Source organism: Nomascus leucogenys, chromosome 4 (assembly GCF_006542625.1).
Source record: "Nomascus leucogenys isolate Asia chromosome 4, Asia_NLE_v1, whole genome shotgun sequence".
NCBI lineage: Eukaryota > Metazoa > Chordata > Mammalia > Primates > Hylobatidae > Nomascus > Nomascus leucogenys.
This window is the reverse complement of record NC_044384.1, coordinates 145,365,192-145,382,207: the sequence shown is the minus strand read 5'-3', so window position 1 is coordinate 145,382,207 and position 17,016 is coordinate 145,365,192. Positions and strand designations below refer to the sequence as shown.

The 17,016-nt window shown below is 46.7% G+C and overlaps 1 protein-coding gene across 1 annotated transcript in view; it reads right to left on the bottom strand.

The window, feature by feature from the left end:
• The window catches only part of CSMD1 (CUB and Sushi multiple domains 1), a 2,090,842-nt gene extending 2,082,086 nt beyond the window's left edge, over window positions 1-8,756 (bottom strand). Inside the window, exon 1 of the mRNA XM_003271406.4 lies at window positions 8,181-8,756. Coding sequence (XP_003271454.2) covers window positions 8,181-8,265 — 85 coding nt within the window. The 5' untranslated portion in view covers window positions 8,266-8,756. The remainder of the gene's footprint in view (window positions 1-8,180) is intronic.
• Between the last annotated feature and the right edge of the window lie 8,260 nt (window positions 8,757-17,016).

Here is a 17,016-nt window from a genome sequence, read left to right as displayed (position 1 = left end):
ACACTATTTTCACAGGAAGTGAAAATTTACTCAGAGCGCCGCCAGGCAAGATTTTAGGAACCATAGTTATGTAACTAATTATCAAGGAGGTGTAATTTTATAGAAAGGGGAATGATGAGAGTCCCCCACATCCTTTACAGGAATATCAACTTCAGGTAGAAGAAAATTACTCATTTGTTAGAGATCAATGAAGACACTTTCTGTTAAAAAAGAAGAGGAGGAAAAAGTTTCTCTAAATAGAGCCATAGTCATTCTTCAGGCATCTTGAAAATGACTGCCTGCAATTTATAATTAATTTCAAAGGTTTTTCATTCATCAGAGATCACTCTCCAAATAATTCAAATTTTAATCTACTGTTTAGCCCTTTCTTATATAACACTAATGATATCAGAGTATACTAAACAGTAAAAGAAAAAAAATAATTCACTCGAACAGTATTTTTATATGAAAGAGCATAATTATCCCTTGAAATCTCCCCATAATATAAACATTATGGACAAGGAGCTTGAATCTCTGTTTTGTTGCAAAACTATTAAAAAAAGAAGATTAAACAGCACTGAATGATGGATACGGATATTAGAGGCACTGATGATAAAGAAGAAATCTTTTGAATTAATTGCACAATTTCATGGTATAGTATATTCTTCATGAAATCAGTGTGAGCTAATTCGTCTGTGAAAGATTAGTGAAAACATCATTAGATTTTGATCAATTTTATTGAAAGGAAGGTAGAGAAATGTCAGATGGAGAGACACTACCTATCTATATTTAAAATATATAATACATAGATAATGTTTATATACAGATAAATGCATATAGTATACATCATGTATTACACATATACAAATATATTCATTGCATTTTTACTATCTCAAAGTTAGAAGCCATATTTTACTACCTAGCACCCAAAGTGGCATTCGCTAAGTGAGATTATATGTATTCTCCGTATCAGAATTACCTGGGATGGGCGTGAGTAGTAAATAAATAGATTTCTACCTCCATCCAAAATCCACTTATTGAGAATCATTTGGAAAAGAAGCCATGGAATTTGCACTGAATCAAGATTGAAACAAGTAATTCTTATGCACACAAAGTTTACATAGAGTATTCAAACTCTATGTCATGCCCACCCTGACTTTGACAGCTATAATGATAACGGTGACAGGCATGTTCAGTACAGAAAGCAGAGGGTTGCTGCAACACTTTAGGAAAACGCTCAGTGCCTTGCAAAGTTGCTTTAATTCCGTCGGGGTTCATGATTTATAATTATCTGAATAATTCAGACAAAAAGTTGTAGTTATCTCTATCATATCCACACCATATTAGTTTTTCTTGAATTTTATTGAGATTGAAGCTCCCCAAAATATATCACGCCAAAAAGTAAAAAATAAAAAGCACTGGAATCTGACCGATATTTTATATAATTCAAAATACTGAGTGTCAACTTGATTGGATTGAAGGATGAAAAGCGTGGTTCCTGGGTGTGTCTATGAGGATGTTGCCAAACAAGATTAACATTAGAGTCAATGGACTGGGAGAGGCAGACCCTCCCTCAGTGTGGGTGGGCAGCAGCTAATCAACTGTCAGTTTGGCTAGAAGAAAGCCGACATGCTGAGTCTTCCGGTCTTCATCTTCCTCCTGGGCTGGATGCTTCCTGCCCTCGAACATCAGACTCTAAGTTATTTATCTACTGGACTCTTGAACTTACACCAGTGGTTTTCCGGGGGCTTTTGGACTTTTGGCCACAGGCTGAAGGCTGCACTGTTGACTACCTTGCTCCACAGCTTGCTGACAGCCTATTGTGGGACTTCACCTTGTGATCCTGTGAGTCAGTACTACTTAATAAACTCCCCTTTATACATACATTTATCCGATTTGTTCTGTCCCTCTAGAGAATCCTAATACAATGAAAAAAACTGGGAAGTGACACCAACAATTTGACTCCTTCATGTTTATGTGCTTCTTGATCTCATGTCTATTATGATGATAGCTTTTAAAACATAGCATTATATGCATTACTCTCCACTTTACAAAGGATGTGGCGAAATTACATTAAAATTATGAGCATCAAGTATCAAATTATGAGCATTAAGATGGAAGTATCAAAGTATGCAAGTATATTTGGGTGGAATGACGACATTGAAATATTCATTTCCCTTTTATAACTTTTACCAAGCTAAAACTAGTTCAGGATTTCAACCAATAAATTGCAAAACGTATCAGTAAAATAAAATATGTAAGTTATTTTTGACAAAAAAAAATATGCCTGCATGATCTTTTTTCTTTTCATTCCCCAAAGAAATTTGAGATGGGGATAAATGTGGCCACCGTAGGTCAAAGTGACACTGACTCTAACTGAAGTTAATTTGTTGAAATGTTATTCCTTGGTGGAATGTTTACAACACATTTAGAGTTGGTGGATGAGACAAGGTGCCTAATGGATGATGAAATCTCTCATCCTCATAGAACAAAGATATTTGAGGATAAATAAAGATTCTGCAACTTCCCTAAAGCACTGATGACATTTTCCTCTCCCAGACAGTACTGGTTGATACAAATGGTTTAAAGAAAATTGCAGCTGAGCTCAGAAAAGAGAAGTGTTTCACACTCTGCATCCAAAGAGGTTGATCTGCTGGAGGGAAAAAACAAGGTGTGCATTATTTCCATAAAGCTCCCTATAATCAGTCAATTTCAACAGGCTCAATTATACAATGTCCTTCTATTCTTCTTCCCGTAAAGGGAATTTAAATTCTGTTACTTACCAACCTCAGCATCAAGGACTAAAGTCCATCCAAAATACAGACATACTGGTTAATCAAAGGTCACTTGAGGTCATTTTGAAGTCCTTATGGAAAAGACTTACTTACTTCCTTGCATTTAGGCATGAATACCTAAGTGCAATTATTTGATTTTTATACCAATCAGTTGTTCTGGAATGGACAACCAGTGTGCTAAGCACAATGATCATGTAATTGAAGGCAAGGTAAAAAGGTTGAGTTCCTTGAGGATTAATTCATTTCAGTAGAGCTGAAACATCTATTTCTTTGGCTCAGGTTGCATATCCATGCCTGTCCTACAGTAAAAAAAAAAAAAAAAAAAAAAAAAAAAAAAAAAAAAATCTGCCCCTGGTTTCTATGGTGGCTGTGCCACCGTGTCATATTGGTTGGACTTGTTTACCACTGCTGGTCTCTCAGTCCAAGTTCCTACTTTCCTGTCCTAGGAAACAACAGGCTGGTAATATTTCCATACAACCCAAAGATACAAATACTGTAGACTGTAGAAGATCTCCACCTTCACTCAAGTATCTTCCTCTGATTTGTTAGTTGATCAAATAAAACTTAAATTAAAGAAAAAGACACAATTGACACTATGTGCAACTACGCGTGCAACTTCTTAGTTATCTTACAGAGGGAAGTGAGCTCAACCAGAAGACACAGAAAAGGCCAAAAGGAAAATGTAGCTTAAATTGCATGTATGCAAGTTGTAATGGCTTATTTTCACTATGAGCTCAGCAGAAAAATTACCAGAGGCACATTTAAAATTCAGTGGAATAGAGAGTATTTAATATGCCATTTGCATTTTGACAGCTTAGAAACGTCTACACTGGGTTTGCTGTATCGTCTGCTTATAAGCACGAACCAGCCACCAAGCCTTTGTTTATTTATTTCTTAAAGGAAGCAGAACCATTTTCTTGACATTTTCAAAGCTGGGTTGGTGTTTGCTTGACACAATAAACTGGAGAGTAAGGAAGCATTGCCCCCAGGAGGAGCTGCTTTCCCCTGTAGAAGCTTCAGCACTGTGGTTGTGGCAGTCTTCTTATCAAGCATGATTGGCCAGCTGAAAGCCAATATAAAAATAGCCATTCCCTCTCCTCCCGAGGCCTCTGCCAGTGAGATGCTTGAGACATGGGGGAATTCTACCACCCTGCACTACTTGCCATTTGCTTCTGTGGACTTGTTTGATGAGACCTCATTGCCCTACCATTCAAGTTTACAAAACCTGTCACTTCCGAAGAAAGACTCCCTTTTGCGACTAACTACATGAGTGCTCCAGAAGCACTGAAAAGCTTTCTGCTGAACACTTCTGATTTGAAGTCATAGCAATTAATAATAATATCCTGATAATGCAACAGGAAAAAGACATGATCTGCTCAGCAATACAGATATATTAACTTCATTTTAAGTGGTCCACTTTTTTTTTTTTTTTTTTTTTTTGAGGCGGAGTTTAGCTTTTGTTGTTCAGGCTGGAGTGCAATGGCACGATCTCAGCCCACTGCAAACTCCACCTCCCGGGTTCAAGCTATTCTCCTGCCTCAGCCTCCTGAATAGCTGGGATTACAGGCATTCGCGACCACGCCCAGCTAATGTCGTATTTTTCTGTGGAGACGGAGTTTCACCATGTTGGTCAAGCTGGTCTCCTGACCTCTGGTGATCCACCCACCTAGGCCTTCCCAAGTGCTGAGATCACAGGCATGAGCCACAGCATCCGGCCCACATTTTTATTGCTGGATTGGGATTAGGGGTTTCCTGCAAAAGTATCTTCTTCACAGGAGTGTCCTGCCTTCATCAGGAGGAAGTGTATGGGGTGCGGCTCGGCCATAAAGGAGTCTGACCTGGAAATTAAAGGTCTTAGCATCCTTCTTGGTGGGAGGAGTCTTTAATAAGGTAACTAATCTAAAACCATGCAGGAACGGGAGGGCGCACCTCTCTCCCGGTGGAGTTGCAGGGTTTCCCTGGAAACTCAGCAGTGCGTGCTCACATCTCTGCTGGTTGGGTCAGGGAATGTCTGAATTACTTACTTTCACGAATGTTCCACCTTTCTCTTTCAGGCTTCTCAAAATGAGGCTGCTCAGGGCTAGTAGTGTTGTGTGTGCTCTCCTTTAGGACGCTTTCTGGGTAAGCAATTGTCTGCAAATGCCTGCATTCTCGTGGCTGCACATATGCAAGAAACAACTGAGAAGGAAACTTTGTCCAAACAGCCAATAGATCAGCCCCAGGTAAAGGGGCAGATCCCAGCCAGCGCACACAGAATTAATATTCCTGTTTACTAGATGAAAATGCTTACAGCCTTACTCCTTTTCCCCTGGTCCCTGAAAACAGGCATTTAAAGAGAAACGCACACTTGGGATTCAACCTTTACAATGCCACTAATAATCCAGAAGAAAAAGGAAATCACCAGTGAATTTTCGATACCCCCAACGCTTTGTTGAAGAGTACAGCACCATCAGCTGAAGCTGATACTCGGGTACCCACAGTAACGGGTTCCAGTGACCTCAACTGCGACCGCCTCCAGCCTCACGACTCCGCAAACAGGTCACGAATTATGCCCCACGCATCAAAAACTCTGCGCCTGCCTTCACCACAGCGGGAGCCGCCACCTGGGCGCGCGCGGCGCATCTGCCCACGGCAGTGGCCGGGCGCCCTCCCGCCGGAGCGCTCCTCCTCGGAAAAGCCCTGCCGCGCGCAAGCGCCTCCGGTCGGCCCTGGAGCGCGCTGCCGAGCCCCGGGGCCCAGCAACGACGCCCCCGGGGGGAGGCCCGACCTTGGTCACCCGGGCTTTGCTAGGCAAGGGGAAGGCGACCCCGCCCCAGTGGCCAGAGCGCACAAACGGCGACTCTGGCGCTGGCGTCACCAGCCCCCTTCCTGCCTGCAGCCCCTTCCCAGGCCGCTACAGGAGCTCGCACTTGACCCTGCAGGCGTGGAGGAGACACGGTCCCTGGTCCCTGTGGGGTTAATGAAAGAGCTCCACGGACCCACTGCCGCGTGGGTCAGACAATAGCGCAGTGAGAGCTGCGTCCGAGCGTCCTGGACCCCCTCCGCGCACACACACTTGCGCACAGCACCGCTCCAGCTCCACGCACGCCAGGGGCCTGGGACCCTGGGCTCCACTTCTCGGCTTCTACAGCCAGGTTCTGGGGCCTGCAGCGCGCAAGAGGAGCTCTCTTCCACGGGGCGGCCCCGCAGGGCCCGAGGCGCCCAGGACTTTGCAACCCCTGCCCTGTTCGCCCCAGAATCAGCCAGAGCAGCCCCCGCCCACTACCTGCCCCTCCACACCCTCCCTCCCGCCTCCGCCTCAGCCTCAGCCTCATCCTAGCGCTGCAGCCCACCCGCGTGGGGGCGGAATCCGCCAGGCACACACGTGTGCGGATTATTAAGCAGCCGAGCGAGGGCCGCCGCCGTCTCCACGCAGCAACCTCTGTTAATTGCGGGGGAAGGAAGCCCGGAGCGTGCGGAACTCGAGGGAACCGAAAGTGAGCTCAGAGGCTGAGTTGCCTGCCTGGAAAGGAGGCAGCCCCGGGCCCAGTTAGGCTTGGAGTGCAGGGGAAAGGGCGGGAAGTTGTGTGGAGTTGCTTCGCAGCTGTTTCCCCTCCACGCAGGGGCTTGGCTGGAAAAATCCAGGTCCTGTCCCTTGGCTCCTGCCCTCTCCGCGCTGCGGCACACACGCCCCAGTACACCTCACAGGGCACAACCCTCTCTTCCCTAGACTTTAGCTGCCTCGCCTTCCAATTCCCAGCCAGTCCGGTGCTGACCAGAGGCCGCTGCCAGCCGGGCCCTGCTCAGCAGGCGGTGCCGCCGCAGCCGGCACTGTCAGCGGCAGCGGCCAAGGCATCCGGACTGAGCCAAGCGGGTGGGCAGAGGGTCGGCGTCTGCAAGAAGCTCCCCAATCCCGAGCGACCACGAGCTTGCGTGACTAAGACCCACCGTTTGCGCTCCCCGGGATCTCGGGGCGCATTCCCGCAGACACCCCCTTCTGAGGGTGGATGCGAGTGAGGGGGAGCTAGTGCTGAGCGGTCAGCTCTCACTGAGCCCTGGATGCCCCGTGGAGGCAAGTGCAGGGAGGGGAAGCCCAGCCGGCACGTCTCTCCCCCGCTCTCCAGGCGGATCTGGAGTTTCCTAATGAACCAGATACAGTCCTCCTTCGCCCTGCCAATCACTCTTCCATCTGGACCACTGGAGGAAAAGGAAATGGGTAGAAAAGAAGATGGAAGAATCTAGAGAGGACGGGGAAATTTTAAGTAGGTAAAAAAGCAAGCGACCATTTAAAAAAAAATCGTAAGATTGGACTCTATCCTTTAAAAATGAAAGGAGAGAAAAACCCTGTGTAGATAACAGATACTCCCGGGAGTATCTATGGAACTGCTGACTGATAGAGAAACCATCTAAGGAGGCTAAAAATGAGGACAGGGGCAGGTACTTCCAATGTGAAAATCAATCAATATTCTCTCTCTCTCTCTCTTTCTGTCTTCCTCCCTCTGTCTCGCCCTGTCTCAAAAGGGAGCTTATGTTCTTTCCCGGAGAATAAACAAGTGCGCAAGCTATTGCCGGCCTTGAGGTCGCAGCCTGTAGGCTACTTAGGAGAAAACATTCCCCAACTCATTCAGGGAGAAAACCAAGCTCGCAGAGCCCCAAGCCCAGGAGCCACCCAGAGGAACTCCTTCCCCTGACCAGCGTAGAAAGAGGATACCCGTGCACCCACAGTGAATGTATCTGACTTGGAAGCCGGTCCAGAACTCCTAGCCTGTTTCACGCACCTTGCTAACACCTTACAACTTGCAAGGAGCGAAGTCCGGGGGAGAGGAAAGCGGGGGCGACCTTCTAGAGGCAGCTACTCCTTGCTGGCTGAGGACGTTGGTGAGGGAAGGAGGAGAGGAGGAATGGGGTGTATGGGTGCGAGGAGGCCAGGCCCGCGGAGAGCTTTGCCTGTTGGTACCAAAACCCCCGTAGAGAGCCCGAACTTTCCAGGCCGGCTTCACCCGGGCCGCTTTCCCAGGCGCGTCGGGTCCGGGGAGAAAGTCCTGGCAACTGCCCCTCAGCCACCCGGACCCGTGGAGTCCACGTCTGGGAGGAGGCAACACCGCCCCGCCGCAGCACAGTTCCAGCCCAACTCGTGTTGGGTTCCTTTCTCCTTGACACCCTGTACCGCCGAGAAACAGAGATCTCTCCTTTGAGCCCAGGAGAGGAGGAAGGAATGGCGGGGTGGGGCGGGGGCCCAGGAGGGCTGGGGAGAGCGCGATGGAAGCTCCCTCCTGTGCATCGCGTTCTCCGAGCTTCGGCGATGGAGCAGCGCCGGGCAGAGGCGGCCACTCCGTACCCTGCGGTCCCCAAAACGCACCCTCGCGTCCGCACACCCGGCCTCCGAGGGCTCGACCGCCTCCCCGGCCAGGAGCAAGCCCGTCTTACCCTTCGCTGCAGTGAGGAGCCTCGCGCACAGCACCAGCAGCCCGAGAAGCAGGAGCAGCGACTGGAATCTCCTCCACGCAGTCATGTCTGCAGATACTCCACACGCACGCGACACCGATGGCTCCTCCGAGGAAGGCAGGGCTATGAGCGGAGCCAAATAATCACCCGAGGGCAAGGCGAGCCGGAGAGAGAGCCCGGTCCCGAGACCCGCCGCGCACCCGACGCCTCCTGCAGGTCTGGGCGCCCGGCTCGCTTCCCTCTCATAGCATCGGGTCCCGAGCCACTGCAGGGCTGAGCTGCTCCGAGCGCGGAGACCCGGGCTGGCGGGGCCGGGGCCGGGGACGAGAGCCGGCCGAGCCGGGCAGGAAGGCACCAAGGAGGCGAGGCTGCGGGAGGGGGCGAGGCGGGGAGAGGAGCGCGCGCAGCCAGGAGAGACCTGGAGAGGAGGCAGCTGGAGAGAGAGCCAGCGAGTGGGAGATGCTGGGAGGGGGGCGCGGGGGGAGGAGAGATCCAGTCTAGAGAGAAAAGGCGGAGAGCGCAGAAGACGGGCTGCTAGTGGCACAAGGAGCCGCTGCCGTGGAGGCTGGACTCAACCATCCTTACCCACAGAGAGGGGACCGAGGCTGGCCACGGCGCAGTCCCAGACAGACAGAGCCCAGCCTCGGGGCCTCGGGCTGCCCGCACCGTGCTGCGCTTCATTCGGCCTCAGCGCAGCAGCGCGCAGGCTGGAGAAAGGAGACTTGTTGGGCGCTCGGGTGGGGGAAGCCCACGCCGCACACCGGGGAGGAACAATGCAATCCGGCAACTCCAGCAAACTGGAGGGTTTCTGCAGGGGCAGAGCTCGGCCTCCATCCTTTGATCTCCCTTCCTTGCTGACCAGAGAGCAGCCCCCTGCCTTACTTAGATCAGAAATGCAGGTGGAAAGGGCACACGCTTCAACTCCAAGGGAGGAATATATATATATATATATATATATATATATATAATATGATATGATGATAAATATAATGTTTTGCAAGATGGACTATTTGCAAGGAGTTACACAAATTTACAAATTTCCTGACTTTCGATTCTGTTAGGCTTAGCCATGCCCAAACTTCAGCTTCAGATAAAATGTGACATGAGGAAATCTCTAGAATTAATATTATGGTCTGCTTATGAGAGCCGGCATGTTGGCACAGCTTCTGATGAAACTATATATAAAATTCTGTGGGTTGGGAAGGGACCTTAAAAGAGAAGACACAGGTTCTCCCTGATTCTGCAAAAGGATGAAGCCCGCAGAGAGAACAGTGCTTTAGAATAGCAGTACTTGATACAGTAAACTGGATTTCACCCAGCTCCCTAAATAGAGGAGGCATTCCTGCAGTTCGTGGGGAACGTGTAAGGCGAGACATTTTAGGAGAAGGTGGTCAGTTAATAGAAACACCACGAGTGAGTGCTGGTTTCCACAGAAGGACGTTTAAAGGATTCGACATCTTTGACCAAAAAAGTTTAGCCCTTTTAGAGGACAGAACATGGAAATCCCATACCCTAGCAAGAGAGAATTAGCCTCCAGGCCTGGAACCATTAGAGTATACAACCGTCTACCTGCGGTATCCCCACAGCACCGAATGCCTGTGGTGGGAGGGAGAGCCCACGGCTTCATCCCACCTGCGCTTCCTCTCAGTCAGTCTTTGAGATTAAATGGGTTGACAGTTTGATAATGTTTTATATCCTTCCTTTAATTTTCTTAGATTGCCCCTGCCTCTGTGATCTAGGCTACCCTAGAAAGGCATAATGGATCCAGGAAGGACTGCAACCTTGGCATGGAAACACCGAAGCCTGACTTTCTTAGTGTCCCTGCAGCCTAAGGTGCAGATGGCCACAACTGGGGCCACCTCCACAACCCTCTTCTCGCAGATATATGAAATTTAAATATGGGGTGGGCGGGGAGGGGGGAATGCGTGCTCTTGGAGTTGCAGTCCTGAACATGACTTGGATTTTCCTCAGCGCAGAGTCCCATCTTGCCTCGTGTATCCCTGGAGGGACACTCAGAAGACAGAATGCCTCAGTCACAGGGGAATTCCCATAGAATCCCTGAGTTCTGTTCTTCAGGCTGAACTGGGCCTGTGGAGCAGAGGGTCGCCCCCTCTGGAATTTTAAATCAGACCCCAGATAGTATCTGTGAGTCAGCAAGTGAACAAAAATGCTTTCCAAGACCCATTAAGTACTCCAGTAGTTCGTTGCAAGCGCCTCATCAGGAAAAACGGATCTCTTTTCAGGAGCTGAAGGGCCGACTTCTCCTTGAGAAACGGTGCCCTGTCTCTACATTGCCATTCCTAATGGCTCGTGTCACCAAGAAGGATTTCTGCCATTAAAAAACTTTGCCAACATCTAACCATCCTAGGCCAGGTCTCTTGATGATTTTCACTTGATTAGGATCCCAATCAGAAACGACGGTGAGTGTCACCTGAGAGATGGAACAGCTTTCCACATAACTGTGACAGGCTCCAGGCTGAACTTCCCTTTTCCTGTGTTCCCATGCCACCTCCTTTCCTCAGAGAGCAAAGAATCTATCTGATACAAAGCCTTGAGAAATAATGGTCCAGATAACCAATACCCACTCATTTTTTTGCTGTTATTTATGTGAGGTATTTTCTTTGGCCCGATCGTATATTAGAGAGTTACAATGATTCATACCAAGTTGTTCCTTGATCATAATTATGAGAAGGGTATGAAACGGTTGCCAAATAAAATAAGCTGGTTTTGTGATATGGTTGTATTTGTGTGTTAATACAGTGAATTTTTCCCCCAAGATCTCAAGGCTGGTTTAATTTGGAAGGAAAACATGGGGCTCTGCTGCCATCTAGCGTCCAATATTTCTTGTTTGGCGTTTGCAGAGAGATCAGCGATCCCTCTTTTTCACTTCTCTAACCTCCTCTGTGGTTCTCTGCCTGCGTTTTGAACCTCCTCCAGGACACTCTTGTGCCCTCCTTGAGGTCAGGCTGCAGCTTGAGCCTATTAGGATACTGCAAGCTCCCCCAACACATACATACACACTTTGATGTTTAAATGATTGTGAAAGCCTTAAACTATATCAGAAGTCCAGTACACGTTACACGTTACTTAGAGCAGTATTAACCACGCGGGGTTAGAGTGGGTGCGGGGCCCAGGGACGTCACACCAGGAAGCTCAGTGGCCACTTTTCTGCCAGGGCCTCTGCTGCCTGGAACATCATACTTCTCTACTTGTATACTGACTCCATTCCCCATCCTGGGCATCACACCCTCCACAGCCTCAGGACCTGGCTAAGCAACACTAGAAATAACCTTGGCACTCGGGACCAACCAGAGAGCTGAGCGGTGCGATGATTAAAGGCAAACAGGTGCTGACGTTCTGGAAGGGATAATGACATCCCTAAATTCAGGTAGCAACTAATTTAAGACAAGGTTGGATACATGAGAACATCAACATCTGAAAAATGCAGCCACTGAAGAGGGAGAGTGTCTTTTAAATGGAATTATCTGAGGAGGGGGCAGAAAATATGAACATGATAGTTGAGATAAAATTAGAAAATTTTCAAACATGCACAAATGAGAATGCTAATTAGCTAGAAAAGCTGTACATGTGCGAAAATCTTAGAAAATATGGTGTGTTGTCATGATGGCTAAACGTGACATTATTTGGTTTGTTTAATGTCACATATAAAAAAAAAACAGATGGCGACTAAAGAATTGGCGAAAATTATTTCCTTGACAGAGGGGTCAGTAACTGAGCCACGTGATCCATGCTTCCAGCAGTGCGGTGTCTACCTTGGGTGAGCAAAAGTGTGACAGAGCTTAAGGAATAAAAGCAGAAGTCAAAACAATCACGTTTTGTTTACAAAGCCATTTTATATATAACTTCATAGACACCATGCTTGTCTTTATCATTCCCACTTCCAATGATAAGGACATGGTGGCTTTGAGGAACCAGGGGACTCGTAAAGGGGTCACATCTTACTGATGGCCACAATGTGTGCTATACTCAAACCTTTTGCCATATCAGTATTTAAGAACCAACCCCTCCTGTCCCTTGCTGACTGAAAAGCATACCTGGACTCCAAGGTTCCGACACACATGGCGCCATGCCCCCAGGGTGGCATGATGAAAGAACAGAGAGATATGTGTATAGAAGACTCCACTCAACAGCAGCAGAATGCACCCTCCTTTCAAGTACACATGGAGCATTCTCCAGCACAGACCATTTCCTAAGCCATTAAAAAAACAAACAAACAAAAACTATGAACGTTTGCAGCTATTTATTTAGGTAAATTTAGATTTACTTAACTGTCCTCATTGACTGGATTTATAAGTAAATGTTAATCATCTTCCCATTTTTATAAAATAAATTAACACCTTTCACATGTATACTATACACATACACGTGGATATATAAATGACATTAAAATGGAGCAAACATGACAAATTGAGCTGTCAAGGGACAACCCACACTATGAAGGATCCACTGGGAGGAATGACAATACTGCAAATTCTCTCCTTTCACAATTAGGTAGCCGAATAAAGTGTCACTGCAGGCATCAGCGTATATCACGATGACCTGGAAGGCTTGTGAAAATACAGATTCCCGGCTGGGTGCAGTGGCTCACGCCTGTAGTCCCAGCACTTTGGGAGGCCGGGATAGGCTGATCACAAGATCAGGAGATCAAGACCATCCTGGTTAACATGGTGAAACCCTGTCTCTACTAAAAATACAAAAAATTAGCCCAGCGTTGTGGTGGGCGCTTGTAGTCCCAGCTACTCGGGAGGCTGAGGCAGGAGAATGGCATGAACCCTGGGAAGGAGAGCTTGCAGTGAGCCGAGATTGCATCACTGCACTCCAGCCTAGGCGACAGAGCGAGACTCTGTCTCAAAAACAGAAAAAAATAAAATAAAATAAAAAGAAAATACAGATTCCTGACCACAACCCCAGAGGATCTGATGGAGCATAAGCTTTGGGATGCAACTTAATAATGTACATTTCTTTTTTAATTTTTAATTTGTACTTTTTGTAGAAATAAGATCTCACTACATTGCCCAGGCTGGTTTAGAACTCCTGGGCTCAAGTTGATCCTCTGGCCTCAGCCTTAGAAAGTGCTGGGATTACAGGCATGAGCAACCTATGCCTAGCTAAAAATATACATATCTAACAAGTTTCAAATTGACCCTGATGCATCCAGGATTCCACTGTGAGAACCACTGGTATGGAGGATGACTTGGAACCAACAGGACCTGCTTTGAATCCCATATCTGCCATTTCCTAGACTAGAGACCTAAAAAAAAAAAGAAGAAGAAACTTAATCTAGATGTAAGTTTCTGGTCTGAAATGTAGATAATGAGATCCACCTCATAGACTGGTTGGAAAAACCAAACAATATAGACAAAATGCCTGATATGTAGTAAACCCTCAAAAATGCGATTTTCCTTTTTTATTCAGTCAGTCTCTGAAAGGGAGAGAATAAGAGAAGAAACCCAGATGGAGAATGGCATTTCCATCTGTTCTGATCCATATTTTAGGAGCTGCAAACTGGATGTTGGTAGGGAAAAGAAACATATTCCTTCAACGTCTCCCAGATTGTCTCCAGGTGAATCCGGCAGGATTCCATGTGGGAAAGCCGTGGGTTTTACTGACTATGACTTTTCAGATCAGCTTGAAAGGCTGCCTCACACCTGGCTGTTTCCCAAGGCCTGTGGAACACGAGCAAGCTTGAAAAGCTCGTCCGGAACTAGGTGAAGTGACATTCTGAATGTTCATTAATGATGCTCTCCTCTTGCAGGAAAGAACACCTAGGGCAGAGATGCTTCGAGTAGCTATCAGTGTGGTCTGCTACTGCCCATCAGCAGATCCGTGAAGGAACAAGAGACTCCCCATTGTTCCTCGAGTGCTAAATATTGTCATAAAAACACAAATAAGGCCGGGCGCGGTGGCTTATGCCTGTAATCCCAGCACTTTGGGAGGCTGAGGTGGGCAGATCACGACGTCAGGAGTTCGAGACCAGCCTGGGCAACATGGTGAAACCCCATTTCTACTAAACATACAAAAGAAAAAAAAGAAAAGAAAAGAAAATTAGCTGGGCATGGTGGTGCACACCTGTAACCCCAGCTACTCAGGAGGCTGAGGCAAGAGAATCACTTGAACCCAGAAGGTGGAGGTTGTGGTGAGTCAAGATTCCGGCACTGCACTCCAGCCGGGGTGACACAGTGAGACTCCGCCTCAAACAACAAACAAACAAACAAACAAAACAAAAACACAAATAAGTGCTTATCTGGCTCTAGTAGCTGCAGGAATACTGGGGATGAGGGGCTTTTTCTGGGGACTTGCACTGGTAACCATTATCAGGTGGGACTGGATTTCAGAAGGGCTACCCTGCATACTAGTCTCTCACTTTCAGAAAAGCCACGTCACTTCAGTGACTTAGTTTTCTTATCTGCAAAACAAGGGTTTGGGCTAATGCTCATCCTACATCTAAAATTCTGTGATTCTCACCTTCCTTATTTTCCTCTACCATTTTCCTCTTCTTAGTACAAAATACCATATATTGTCATGCTTCTGTATGAGTTTGGTGAGCTCTACACAGGAAAGACATTGCAAAATTAAAATAAAAACATTTAGCTTGCCAGAATAGCAATGAAACAATCACAATAACACACACACACACACACACACACGTGCACAAACCATCTCACCAGCAACTTCGGAATACAAATCACTGCATTTGTCTTTATCTGCAAACGTGAACAATTCCAATTTTTTATATCTTCTCTATAAAAAAAAACAGTGAAGTGTTCAGTGATCACAAAACTAAAACTACTCATTCCACCTACAAATGTCTTAAATTCAGGTGTGAGGCAGAGATGGTAATACCATCAATTGTGCTACATCCGTTTCATTTTGCCATTGATGCCGTGTTCCCACTTGATAATTCCTTTGTATTGAGAAAATGTAGAGCTAAAGTGTTTTCCTTCTCTGAGTTTTAAAACACATAAAGCACAGCCGTACTTCAAACTTAGAAACCAGCATGTTGTTACCCGATGGCCTTTCACGCAGTGCCCGACATTTTGGGCCCCACAGACATTGCATCTGAACACACTGACTGTTGCTTCTGCAGGCTTCGTGCACTCCAAAGAGGGTTGTGTGGCAGGTGGAGAAGGTGAATAGAAGTGGGATGTACTGACTCTTCCTCCTTGCCTTCTCCTTTTCAAAGACTTTGTGAACTGTAAGTCAGCGGAGGGATTCTCAGGGCAGTATGAATGAAGGGACTGAGCCTGTGAGAAACAAAATCGACAGAGGCCTTCACAGGAGTACAAGACTTCTTGGGATTCTTTCCATTTTTTCCTCCACTTCTGAGTTATTTTCCACATTGCTTGCTCACTTCTCTCCTAACTGACCTTAAAATTAGGCAAATCATGTGATTGCTGATAGGGTATAGGTGTCAAGTTTCCAAATACCCTTTAAATATCAGTATGTGTGAAATTTTACTAGTCAAGCCACGCCCACTGAGTCTTAGGAGGCTTTGCAGAGTAAGAGCACCTTACGCATTGAAGATGCTTGTACGGGTTTGGCTTGTGATACTCAATTCCTGTAATCTAATTTGACCTTTCATTGAGAAAACAAGGGCTCTCAGGGACAGTACACTGGGCAAAGGGATAGCAAGGGACAAAGAGGTGTGCCCGAGAGAGCGTCTGAAGTTCAGGATTAGATTCACCTCGCAGGGCCTGTTTCTTCTCATTATGCCTGCTTTCTCCAGTCAACGTCCAGTACATGGAGAAATTCCTAATGTAGACAAAATGCAGATTCTCGCGAACCTGAGTCTGTGTCTCAGTTCCTGAATGTCCTAGCTGGGTGGCTTTGTGCATTTACCCAAGTGCAACGATTCCTGGCCTCGTCCATAAAAGGGAATCTATTTTCTAACTCACAGGATTGCTGTGAGAATTAATTGAAGCAATATATGGAAAACCCTGAATTTGAACTTGAAAAGACGCAAGAGGTTGTAGCTGCCTTCCTCCCCATTCTTTTTAGCTGTACCTCTGAGCTTAAAGGTATTTTGGTTTTTTGTTTTGTTTTGTTTTGTATTTTGTTTTTTGTTTTTTGCCCCTGAAGCATTGTGCTTTCTTTCTTATTGATCGAAATAAGATCCTTTGAAATATTTCCTGAAATTGTATATGCAACATCTCTCCTGTTGGAAAAGCTTCTTTAAAAAGCAAGTTATCATCCTTTGAGTTACTGCAACATAGTCAATTCTTGCGTTATCCCTTTTAAATATGGAGCAATGCTGCAGTGGGAGCTGAAGGAGTCGGTGACCGTCACTGTGTGATCAACAGGAGCAGCAGCTTCAGAGCTCACACCGAACACCTGAAAAGTGTAAAGTTCTGCAATTATTGCCAGGATACAGAGGTAGGAGGCAAGGTTCTTGCATAATCGAAGAAAAGAGAATATGCACTAACAACAAACTTACGGCAGGTATGTGCTTATGCAGAAACTTAGGCTAGGAAATATGAATTGCCGTGTCGTGGCTGTCATAAGTATTATCAGAATCAGGATGAACACCGAAGTCTGAGGTCCAGGCCGTGTGCATTTCATCCTGCTGCCTCCAGGGGCGCCACTGAAGACTCCGACATGCCAAAACCTAGGGTGAGCCTGAAGGAAAGATGAGAGAGTTCAGCACGGACTTCAAGGAGAAAGAGCATTCCAGGCGCAGGGGGAAAACACGTGCACACGTTTGGAGGGATGTCTACCAAAAGGATGCTCAACCAATTCTGCATTTCGTAAGAAGACTGCTTAAGAAACCTTTTTCAAGTGTGGACCCAGGTTTCATATA